Source organism: Oncorhynchus tshawytscha, linkage group LG26 (genome assembly GCF_018296145.1).
Source record: "Oncorhynchus tshawytscha isolate Ot180627B linkage group LG26, Otsh_v2.0, whole genome shotgun sequence".
Taxonomy (NCBI): domain Eukaryota; kingdom Metazoa; phylum Chordata; class Actinopteri; order Salmoniformes; family Salmonidae; genus Oncorhynchus; species Oncorhynchus tshawytscha.
Window position 1 is genome coordinate 17,644,210 of NC_056454.1, and position 12,053 is coordinate 17,656,262.

General features: G+C 40.1%; 2 protein-coding genes across 5 annotated transcripts; one reads left to right on the plus strand and one right to left on the minus strand.

The window, feature by feature from the left end:
* Window positions 1-2,343: 2,343 nt before the first annotated feature.
* LOC112225290 (ras-related protein Rab-9A) lies at window positions 2,344-6,129 on the plus strand. 3 transcript variants are annotated; one of them, XM_024389085.2, is made up of 4 exons: window positions 2,344-2,760; window positions 3,318-3,366; window positions 3,483-3,510; window positions 3,613-6,129. In XM_024389085.2, the coding sequence occupies exons 1-4, from the start codon at window positions 2,736-2,738 to the stop codon at window positions 4,261-4,263; spliced, it is 753 nt and encodes a 250-aa protein (XP_024244853.1). In that variant the 5' UTR covers window positions 2,344-2,735; the 3' UTR covers window positions 4,264-6,129. The 3 variants fall into 3 exon arrangements, with proteins under 3 accessions (XP_024244853.1, XP_024244854.1, XP_024244856.1); XM_024389086.2 differs by having other exon boundaries at window positions 2,348-2,760; window positions 3,233-3,366; XM_024389088.2 differs by having other exon boundaries at window positions 2,348-2,760; window positions 3,283-3,366.
* A 288-nt stretch (window positions 6,130-6,417) lies between these two features.
* On the minus strand, window positions 6,418-12,014 carry LOC112225293 (trafficking protein particle complex subunit 2). 2 transcript variants are annotated; one of them, XM_024389093.2, is made up of 5 exons: window positions 11,913-11,980; window positions 11,546-11,664; window positions 11,184-11,328; window positions 8,218-8,303; window positions 6,418-8,127 (listed from the first exon to the last, which is right to left on the minus strand). In XM_024389093.2, the coding sequence occupies exons 2-5, from the start codon at window positions 11,636-11,638 to the stop codon at window positions 8,029-8,031; spliced, it is 423 nt and encodes a 140-aa protein (XP_024244861.1). In that variant the 5' UTR covers window positions 11,639-11,664; window positions 11,913-11,980; the 3' UTR covers window positions 6,418-8,028. The 2 variants fall into 2 exon arrangements, with proteins under 2 accessions (XP_024244861.1, XP_024244862.1); XM_024389094.2 differs by lacking the exon at window positions 11,546-11,664 and having other exon boundaries at window positions 11,913-12,014.
* Between the last annotated feature and the right edge of the window lie 39 nt (window positions 12,015-12,053).

The following is a 12,053-nucleotide window of genomic DNA, read 5'->3' on the forward strand; positions in this document are numbered from 1 at the left end:
CTCTGTCCATATTTCATTCTAATGGTCTTTGCTTGTGGTCACCAGCTGCTTGTCTATGAGGCCATGTATACTAAAATGGTCACAACCTCTCACACACCAAGCTTGATCTGTCATAACTGCTAGATATTAGTGAGCGATTAACCAACATTCCTGTTATTTGTAGGTTTTTAAACAACTAACTATTGATGTCGGTTCAGTTATTTGAATTCCAGTTCTTTAAAAAAAAATCTGTGAGCTAGATGCACAGTTTCTCTACAGATAAATCAGATTAAACTAGAACTGTGTGATGTAGTAGGGAGTTGTAGTTTCCAACTGGCCAATATTCAACATAGTTTCGCACAGAAAACATGGTATTTAACTACAATGACCATAATCCATTGAGCCCGCCTACTTGTCTCTTCTGTGTGGAGCAGACACATAGATGGAGAGAAGAGAGAATGCATGATTGAGAGGGATAGAAAGCAGTTGCTTTGCAGGGGAGGTATAGAAAGCAGTTGCTTCACAAGGTATTTCTACCAACTATTAAGTAATTAATGGTTGGTATTCAGCAGTCATAAAAGTATGCCTTATTTACTATGAACTACTAAAATAGTGATTTTGTCAGACAGTATAGGCAGCAGCTCTATTCATGGGTTGCATGTTTTTTCACAATATTGTTTTGAACGTTATTGTTTTGGACTGAGTATTCTACCCAATGAGCACTGATGAAGATTTCATCAAAAGTGCATTACAGTGCTACCGAGGGGTGCAGCGGTCTAAGGCAATGCATCTGGTGCAGGAGGCATCACTACAGTCCCTGGTTTGAATCCAGGGTGTATCACATCCTGCCGTGATTGGGAGTCCCAATCATAGCTGGTTGTGATACTGCCTGGAATCAAACCAGGGTAGTAGTGACGCCTCTAACACTGAGATGCAGTGCATTAGACCACTGTGCCACTCGGGAGCCCCATGATGTGACAGAGATGACTTGGAATTAAATAATGAAGTCATCAAATAAAACAAATGTAACATAAACAACAACTGAAATATTTTATTAATGTAAAGTAATGTGAATAAATAATAGTTAATAAGCAGTATTTTGCAGTCACTACTATCATGGGACTTTAATTGCTCAGCACTACTGCTAGAGAAACGCTGTTTGCCAAACTCATTCTCACAGAAAGCAACACATGTTCACTTAAAACAAATTAGTGGGGGAGTAGTGGAAAAGCCTTAGGAGCAGTAATACCAAACCTTTTTCAGTTACTGTACCACCAACTGGATTTTGCTCTGCCTGGAGTACCCCTGAAATACCTTGTGTGCATTTTACCAATAGGCCTATATTCAGTAGACCTATGGTCTGTCTCATGAGTCTTCTCAAGTACCCCTATGGGTCCTCTGGTTGGCAACCACCGATATAGTGGAATGTGTTCCATAGACATCGCAAAAGAAAAATGATCTTTAATTGGCCTGTTTTTACTCTTTAATAGACAACACCATGAAAATATTAGGCCTACTAAAGACATCCAATCAGCTGACAGACTGTGTAAAATATGCGCCTACAATGTTAGAAATCATAAATAATCGTAACCAATTTACCAGGCTAATGCTAAATCTTTAACTCTGTCTGTCCTCTGGTCAAAAGTTATGGAAAAAGTAGCTTGATTTTGGTACTGGTCTAGTCCTGTCTACCGTGTGTTTATCGCCCTCTGGTGGCTCTGTTTCTGTAAGTATCAGAAGTGGTGTTGATTGAGTACTGCAGCTAGCTAGCTATTTAATGGCTAAAACCATAGAAAATGATAGAGGCCTCTAGTGGCCAAAAGGCCATTTTAGCATGGACAACACCATTGGTATAATAAGAACTGGAGACTGCGTTCAAGATGTCTGACCGTTGTTTTCAAGGTAATCTACTCACGTTTGCAAACACTGATTCATGGACAGTCTATATCCGGGTAGCACTCAGTGCGCACAGGGAGCAGTGCGAACAGTGACAATGACATCACGTCACCTAAAAACATGGTAAACATTGGATGAAAAAACATTTAACATTGTCGGCTTTCGCAACAATTATTTGAATAATTCAATGGATGTATTGTGAAAAAAGGTGATGACTAAAGTGTCTTATTAGGAATATTATAATCTGATTTCTCTATGGGGGAGTGTATAGCAATTGTTTTTCTGGGCCGGGTGTCAGTTAAACTGCAGTACCTAAGCAAAACTGTAGCCCCTGAAACTGTTCTTCTTAATATAACAGGAACCCTGGCACCTATAGCATTGAGGGCTTCCACCATTTAATGTAGCCAACTGGGTGGGACTTCCAACTTTATTGGCTGATCCCACCTGGTGACCCTGTTGGAGTCATGTCCAACTGGGTCATCAGGAAGGATCAGCCAGTCATAAAAAAATATGTACTACTTTAACATGGAGATAGCCTCAATACTGGCGACAGATGCTATAATGGCACAGATACAAAGATGAGTCCTCTATCAATCTCTATGGCTAAAACAGTCACCAGTACAGTTACATTTGTTTAAAATGGCTTTTTATTATAAATAACCTGCTATTGTGAACTGAGTGTTGGGACTCGAAAACATTTAACAGTACTGTAAAAAGTTCGAGACTTCTTGGGTCACATGAGTGGAAACAGAGGCTAGTCCGCCATCAGTGTTGAGCCAGCCAGTTAACGTTAGCTAACTCCTATTGAAGCCAAACAATTGACAGCTTGAAAAAAAGCTTTTAACTATCACAGTCCTTGGATGTGTTCTTCAAAACGTGCCAACGGTAAGGTAATTCAGTGTCTGAAGGTTTAGCTAGCTAACGTTTGCTAAATCGTTTTCAGCATGCTTAATAGCTATAGTAGCTAGGCTACTTAGCATAACAAAGCTAGCTCAATATTGATTGTCATCCAACTTCAGCCCGTTGTGAGGGCGTTGCGCCCTATTTTATTTTAAGTTCGTTACAAACAATATTTCACCGTGATTTTTTTTTCTTCTTCCGTGTCATAATTTACCTAACTATTTAGCTAACGTTAGTTATACAACACTAACTAACATTAGCTAGCCAACTAGTTGGCAATTTTAATAACTACTGTTAGCAAACAGTAGCTATGACATGTCAGTTGAACTGTGTCGGTACGTTTTGTAAAAATGCTGGTAATACAGACAGCTGTGCAGTCACTGTACTGAATGTTTATGTTACGTAGCTATACTTGAAGGTTCAGTCAACACATTGCTTGCTAAATATTTCATTCCAGCTGTTTGAACGTTGACTATGCTTCACATTATAATGACCCACACGAAACAGACACACGTGACTAAGAACCCGGCCATTGTCTGTAGCACATGATCCGGGCCAGCTGAGACCGAGGGAGGCTTCAATAATTCACGGGTAAGTCAAGTCTCTTTGTTGAAGGTTAACCACATTTCACTTCTCCCTATTTGTGTGATTTGACTAGTGTTTAATTGTTGTAAGATAAAGTGATAACATTCAAGTGTTTTCCATAGGTTTCAGAATATCTACACAGCAGTAAAGGTAAGTCTAGCTCCTAGACATACTTTTTAGGTGGAAAAACAGGTTTGAGAAACTTGAAGGCTATTGTGCTACAGTTGTTAGTTACACATTACTGTCCTCCAGGTTCCTATTCTCCAGAGGAAGAGTCCCACGTGCTGTTTAAGAGCCATGACCGCCAAGTCATCCCTGCTGAAAGTCATCCTGCTGGGAGACGGAGGAGTGGGGAAGAGCTCCCTCATGAACCGCTACGTCACCAACAAGTTTGACACACACCTCTTCCACACCATTGGCGTGGAGTTCCTCAACAAGGACCTGGAAGTGGACAGCCGTCTGGTCACCATGCAGATCTGGGACACGGCTGGACAGGAGCGTTTCCGCAGCCTCAGGACTCCCTTCTACCGCGGCTCCGACTGCTGCCTGCTCACCTTCAGCGTGGATGACAACCAGAGCTTCCACAACCTGGCCAACTGGAAGAAGGAGTTCATCTACTACGCTGACGTCAAGGAGCCCGAGAAGTTCCCCTTCGTGGTGCTGGGGAACAAGGTGGATGTGACGGAGAGGCAGGTGTCTGCTGAGGATGCTCAACAGTGGTGTCGGGATAACGGCAATCACCCTTACTATGAGACCAGTGCCAAGGATTCCACCAACGTAGCTATAGCCTTTGAGGAGGCGGTGCGGAATGTGCTAGCCATGGAGGAGAGGGCAGACCACCTCATCCCCACAGACACAGTTAACCTCCACAGAAAGCCCCGCTCCAGTGCTTCCTGCTGTTGATCTAATGTAGGGCCTACAACCTATAAAGAACTGGAGCTAGGAAGACACACAGGCTTATCAACACTCATGCTCTCTCAAATAGCATGTGCAAGCACTGGCTAGTGTCTGGATGATAATCCACTGGGCTTGTTGGTCTCTGGACTCATTGATGTGAAGAGGGTACTGAAGAATGGTGTTATTTGTCAGATTCCAAGAAATGCATTATAATTTCAATCTGTGCCGTATTTGAATTATATAGTCTTAAAACATATTACAACAATGTGGTTGCCAGAAATATATTTATAAAGTTTAATTTCCAAATCATGTTACACACTAAGTTCCATTTTTTTATTTTGTTGAAGGGTTTCGTACACTGACTGAAACAAATGTGCTGGTCCTTACCAGTGAAAATATATTTGATTGCATTCAAATTGTATTCTGGACCTTATCCAGAGATATGACCCCAAATGTGATACTTTAAAAGCAAGTCACTTTAATCGACTGACCTGAATGGGATTAGAATATACATAATATATTCATATTTATAACAACAAATGTTGATAGATTAATTTATGCAGTATTTTTATTTGATTAAGATCAAGGTTTACTGTCACTACTTTATTGTAGAGGGAGAAATGTAAGCAGAAATGAAGGCTTATGATTTCTTACTGTTTATTATAGGTGCTGAGAATTCTATACAACTTGCTGGCCTTGCAATATTTGTTCTCAACATACCGTAATTAATGAGTTATCATTATGTAATGGATTACATGTTTTAACACCTGCACAGAAGGATAAGAGATGAGGAATGTTCAATAAATAGTTGTTGGTATCCTGTGTGTATGTACTGCATGACATTTTATGCTCACTACCACTAATAGTTTGTAAAGAATTTAGTTATTTTTTTTATCATACCAGAATTTCAGTGATCCAATATCTTGGATAATTGTAATTAAGATGGGTGATAATTAGGTGGATATGATTGAACAAGGTAATATGCTGTATGTACCTCAAATTGTATTTGTCACATGCTTTGTAAACAGTGAAAGTTAAGTTCCTAACAATGCTGATTAAATCTGAGTAACAATAACTTGGCTATATACACAGGGTACCAGTACTGAGTCGATTTGCAGGGGTACAAGGTAGATATGTACATACAGGTAGGGGTAAAGTGACTAGGCAACAGGATAGATCAAACATTAGCAGCACTGTATGTAATGAGTCAAGAGTTAGTGCAGCTGTAGTGAACTGAAGGCCCATGCCAAATCTTTTCAGCCTCTTGAGGGGAATGAGGCATTGTCGTGCTTTCACCACACACACCGGTGTTGGTGTGTGTGGACCATGTTCATTCCTTAGTGATGTGGACACCAAAGAACTTGAAGCTCTCGACCCGCTCCACTACAGCCCCGTCGATGTGGATGGGGGCGTGCTCAGCCCTCCGTTTCCTGTAGTCCACGATCAGATCCTTTGTTTTTCTGACATTGGAGGAGAGGTTTTTGTGCTGGCACCATACTACCAGGTCACTGACCTCTTTATAGGCAGTCTCATCATCGTCAGTTATCAGGCCTACCACCGTCATGTCATCAGCAAAACCCACTGCCAGTTTTTCTATGGACATCTAATCTTACATGCATTTTATTTACATTTATGGAGCTCAATTTCATTTTCTTCCTTGCTAGTATAGTTTTGATACGAAGACTTTGGATTTCAACCGTTGATTTTACAGTATTGTCCATTATCACAATTTCCTCATTGATATTTCATCTAATTCAGGTAGAGTGCTGAGAACACTTTCATATTATTTAGCTATAGCAGTGTTGTCCAGAATTATTGGAATGCAAGTTGAATGGAAAATGTTATTTGAATAAACTCCATGAATGAATCATTTCCCCTGAATACATGTTTGTATTTCTTCCCCACTATGAAAAAACCCTACAAATTATGAAAACAACCACTTGATAACAGAGTAAGACTTCAGCAGGAAGTCATTAAGAAATGTTTGGTGTGATTGTTGCATTCATAAAGGTCCCATTACAGGCAGACCATTCCCTCAGTCAATTGTCATGCGATTTCAGTTTAGCAGAAAGTGATTGGTGAATCAACATTACTTTGTACGGCACAAACATGTATACCAGTGAATTATTTGGAACAAGATCACCTGAGGAAATCCCCAAATTATGTTAATGATAGTATTTAATCAGAGAAACTGGACAGTGAGTCAGAGCATTTCACAAACCTCAGGAATGAATGGCTTAGTTTACACCGGCAGCCTAATTCTGATATTCTGCCAACAATGGGTCTTTTGACCAATCAGAGCAGATCTCATCAGAATTGGGCTACCTGTGTAAACTTAGCCACATTTACATTGATTTAACTAGCTCTCAAGAACCCAAGGGGGTGTATAACCAGCGTACAGTTGGCCACCCTTTTGGCTTCTCAGCCAATGGTACGGACCACAGCTGCCTCCATGTGAACTACAATCCAGACGCTCTGTTTAAACGCAAATACGCCTCACTTGCAATGCGTTTTTGGAAACCTTTGGAACTTAACTTTCATAGAAGCAAGAAAGAATCTTGCAAATACAAAAAAGTACACATACTTTGCGCAGTTTAGCAAAGTTGCAGCCGGCTACGACACATGCCACTCCAGATTTCGAGTGTTCCACAAAATACAGCCGGGTGCAACTTTCCTGAACTGCGTACGTTAATTGTGTTTTGTGTTTGAAAAATTATTTCTCGCTTATATGAAAGTATGGTTGCAAATGTTTCCAAAACTATTGTGTGCAGGGCATAGTTGCATTTGCACAGAGCATTTGGGCAGCGCCAGAGAATTCCCCTAAGGCGGCAGACAGCTTTGTGAATGTTAAACATTACCGTCTTTTGAATGGGATAATATTTAACAAGCTCATTCAAGTTCAGAAAAGCCTCATACAAACCTTGTCATTATTATCAAACTTGAAACAAAATTCTGGTGACACATACACTACATTACCAAAAGTAGGTGAACACCTGATCGTCGAACATCTCGTTCCAAAATCATGGTCATTAATATGGAGTTGGTCATGATGAAACAGGAAATGGCCTATCCCAAACCCCTTTCATTAAGCTCCCGACGAACAGTTAGTGTGCTGACGTTGCTTTCAGAGGCAGTTCGGAACTCGGTCGTGAGTGTTGCAACCTAGGAGACCATTTTTACACACTTCAGCACTCGGCAGTCCCTTTCAGTGAGCTTGTGTGGCCTACCACTTCACGGCTGAGCCATTGTTGCTCCTAGACTTTCACTTCACAGTAACATCACTTGAACAGTTGACCTGGGCAGCTCTAGCAAGGCAGAAATTTGACAAACTGACTTGTTGGAAAGGTGGCATCCTATGATGGTGCCACATTGAAAGTCACTGAGCTCTTCAGTAAGGCCATTCTACTGCAAATGTTAGCTATGGTGATTGCATGGCTGTGTGCTCAATTTTATACACCTGTCAGCAATGGGTGTGGCTGAAATGGCCAAATTTGAAGGGGTGTCCACATACTTTTGTATATATAGTGTACCATCCATTCATTATGCAACAATGTTCCATGCTTACAATAGCTTTTATACAGTGGTTGGGAAGTATCAGTAATACATACTGAAATTATAAGACATACAACAGGTGATCATAGACAAATTATGTGTATATTATGTATATATATGTCTTAAAACATATTTTAACTGGAAACTGCACACAATGAAAAACTGCACACAATGAAGACATTAAAAAAGCTACACAACCATGCTGTCCAGGTTAGTTCATCAGCTCAAGAGGTGCTTCTTTCCAAGGAACTGTACTTTCCTGTCAAATGCCGTCGACCGGATTGGAGCATTGGTTTCATAGAAAGGATTCATTGCAAACTGGAAAAGAGCACAGAATAATGAACAAGAATAAAATCATCAGAATATGAATTATACATGAACATACTGTATATAGGAAGGATAACTCACCTTAATGTATAAATCATACACGTCATTGAAGAAGTTTTTGATTCCATCTTCTTGTCGTACATCATGAAGCATGATGAATCTCATATGTGATGGAGATGGTTAAGGGAATTATGAAACACACACACTAATTATTTGTCTGAGCCCTTTGTAACAATGACGATTTGTTGAATTCAACACTGTAGACATAATATTTATGTTTTGTTGCAATGTTTCCAGAGGGCTACATAGGTCTCTGTGGATTTGTGGTTGGTGTCTGCCATGAAATTTGTAGGTTGTGGGTTCAATCCCCAGTCAAGTCTTGATTTTATTACGATCCCCATTAGCCGATGCCAATGGCGACAGCTAGTCTTACTGGGGTCCGACACATAGCAAAAAATACATTACACACTATTTTTTTAATGTATGTAAAGTATTTTAACATGTAGTGTGTGTGTGTGCATCTCTCAGTTACATATACATATCAGTACATACACACAAAAAGTAGGTAAAATGGGGGAAAGGCATTGTGACGTGAGGTGTTGCTTTATTTTTTTTAAACCAGGTTTGCTGTTCACTAACTCTATATGAGATGGAAGGGAGTTCCATGCAATAATGTCTCTGTATAATACTGTATGTTTGCTTGAAATTGTTCTGGACCTGGGGACTATGAAGATACCAGGTGGCAAGTCTGATGGGGTAAGTGTGTGTGTCAGTGCAGTGTATAAGTTGACTATGCAAACTATTTGGAATTGACAACACATTAATATTTCTTATAAAAGCAAGAAACGATGTAGTCTGTTTTTCCTCAACTCTTAGACAAGAGAATCTGGCATGCATACTATTGCTATTCACCCTCAGATCACAATGAAGAGCAAAACATGCCACTCTGTTCTGGGCCAGCTGCAGCTTAACAAGGTCTTTCTTTGCAGTACTTGACCATATGACTGAACAATAATCAAGATAAGATTAAACTAGAGCCTGCAGGACCTGCTTTGCAGAGTGTGGTGTCAAAAAAGCAGAACATCTCTTTATCACAGACAGACCTCTCCCTATCTTTACAACCATTGAATCAATATGTTTTGACCATGACAGTTTACAATCTAAGGTAACACCAAGTAATTAAGTCTCCTCAACAGCCACACCATTCATTACCAGATCCCAAAGACAAAAAAAACAGGACCCAATGGTTCTCTGCCTGGCACTCAATATTGGGAGTATGTCCCTGTGATAGACTAGCATCCTATGTAGATTTGAATTGTAGCTGTTGAATCAAGCTGCAGAAACAGGATATATGCTCCTGCACTATGGACTGTTCTGGCTCAGACAAGGTTACTTACTTACAGTTGAAGTCGGAAGTTCACACACACACCGTAGCCAAATATATTTGAACTCAGTTTTTCACAATTCCTGACATTTAATCCTAGTTAAAATTCCCTGTCTTAGGTCAGTTAGGATCATCACTTCATTGTAAGAATGTGAAATGTCAGAATAATAGTTGAGAGAATGATTTATTTCAGCTTTTATTTCTTTCATCACATTCTCAGTGGGTCAGAAGTTTACATACACTCAATTAGTATTTGGTAGCATTGCCTTTAAATTGTTTAACTTGGGTCAAACGTTCCGGGTAGCCTCCCACAAGCTTCCCATAATAAATTGGGTGAATTTTGGCCCATTCCTCCTGACAGAGCTGGTGTAACTTGTTGTAGGCCTCCTTGCTCACGCACGCTTTTTCAGTCCTGCCCACAAATCTTCGATAGGATTGAGGTCAGGGCTGTGATGGCCACTCCAATACCTTGACTTTGTTGTCATTAAGCCATTTTGCCAGAACTTTGGAAGTATGCTTGGGGTCATTGTCCATTTGGAAGACCAATTTGTGACTACGCTTTAACTTCCTGACTGATGTCTTGAGATGTTGCTTCAATATATCCACATCATTTTCATCACTCATGATGCCATCTATTTTGTTAAGTGCACCAGTCCCTCCTGCAGCAAAGCACCCCCACAACATGATGCTGCCACCCCCGTGCTTCATGGTTGGGATGGTGTTCTTCGGCTTACAAGCCTCACCCCTTTTCCTCCAAACATAACGATGGTCATTATGGCCAAACAGTTCTATTTTTGTTTCATCAGAACAGAAGATATTTCTCAAAAAAAAAAAAAAAGTCCCCATGTGCAGTTGCAAACCGTAGTCTGGCTTTTTTAATGGCGGTTCTGGAGCAGTGGCTTCTTCATTGCTGAGCGGCCCTTCAGGTTATGTCGATATAGGACCCGTTTTACTGTGGCTATAGATACTTTTGTACCCGTTTCCTCCAGCATCTTCACAAGGTCCTTTGCTGTTGTTCTGGGAATGATTTGCACTTTTCGCACCAAAGTATGTTCATCTCTAGGAGACAGAACGAGTCTCCTTCCTGAGAGGTATGACGGCGGCGTGGTCCCATGGTGTTTATACTTGCGGACTATTGTTTGTACAGATGAACGTGGTACCTTCAGGCATTTGGAAATTGCTCCCAAGGATGAACCAGACTTGTGGAGTCTACAATCTTTTTCTGACGTCTTGGCTGATTTTTTTTTTTTTCCCCATGATGTCAAGCAAAGAGGCACTGAGTTTGAAGGTAAAGCCTTGAAATAAATCCCCATGTACACCTCCAATTGACTCAAATTATGTCAATTAGCCTATCAGAAGCTTCTAACGCCATGACATCATTATCTGTAATTTTCCAAGCTGTTTAAAGGCACAGTCAACTTAGTGTATGTAAACTTTTGACCCTCTGGAAGTGAAATAATCTGTCTGTAAACAATTGTTGGAAAAATGACCCGTGTCATGCACAAAGTAGATGTCCTAACCGACTTGCCAAAACTATAGTTTGTTAACAAGACATTTGTGGAGTGGTTGAAAAACACGTTTTAATGACTCCAACCTAAGTGTATGTAAACTTCCGACTTGAACTGTACCTGTGGGTATTCCGGTAAAAGCTAGAAAAAGATATGTCCTGCAGTGACAAAGGCAGAGACGAACCACTCGTTGAACTTGTCCACAGTTTTCAGGTACATGTTGTTAGACAGCCACATGTTTTCATCCACCAAGTCGAGGGCTGCATGCGCAATGAACTGGTTCAGATGCCGGTGGTCATCCTGTTGACATATAAGAGACAGAATGGTAATTGAGTGGGCATTACAGTATCCTCTTCTTTTTACTGGATGTGGACCAATATCGCAATACATATATATAGGCTAGCTGCCCCTTTAGACAGTTATCAGGAACACACATATACACGTGTATGCATGCATGTATGTACTACACACATATACATATACACATTATGTTGAGTAAAATCATAACGATACATTCCTTTGACTCAGCTTTACCAGCAGGCAAGAATTCCATTTCAAAGACAGGATTATCATGATGCCCAACCATGACAAAATAGAAACTCCCAGACATGTTTCTTTCCAGCAATCTGCAATTTTCTGTGTGAACAGAAATATATACACATTATTGGATAGTAGTATGGACACTGGACTTAAATCCTTAACTAGCTATCTAAGTTAGCTTGTAGCTAACGTTAATGTAGGTAGCGTGCTGCAAATACGTGATTATCGTCAAGCTAAACACATTGAAGCAAACGACAAGTCTTAATTTTCATAAAGATCCCATAGGTATGTGCATTTACCTCCAAAGCAATGGTTTTAATATGATAAATCAAATGTGAATTTACCTGTTTAAAAAAACGAGCCTTTCTTTTCCGTAATACCGTCGCTGTTTGATAACGACATGAAAAGTTGAATATAAAATACATTTGCAATGAAAAGGGATTTAGTAATTTTATATATCTTATATTACATTTGATGTATACATA

Coding starts and splice junctions, on each gene's coding strand:
- LOC112225290 (XM_024389085.2), top strand. CDS start 2,736: ATGTGTTCTTCAAAACGTGCCAACG. Junction 2,761..3,317: donor TTCTTCAAAACGTGCCAACG/GTAAGGTAATTC, acceptor CATTGTCTGTAG/CACATGATCCGGGCCAGCTG. Junction 3,367..3,482: donor GAGGCTTCAATAATTCACGG/GTAAGTCAAGTC, acceptor TGTTTTCCATAG/GTTTCAGAATATCTACACAG.
- LOC112225293 (XM_024389093.2), bottom strand. CDS start 11,638: ATGTCTGGGAGTTTCTATTTTGTCATGGTTGGGCATCATGATAATCCT. Junction 11,329..11,545: donor CTGGTAAAGCTGAGTCAAAG/GAATGTATCGTT, acceptor ATATGTCAACAG/GATGACCACCGGCATCTGAA. Junction 8,128..8,217: donor TGTATGATTTATACATTAAG/GTGAGTTATCCT, acceptor GCTCTTTTCCAG/TTTGCAATGAATCCTTTCTA.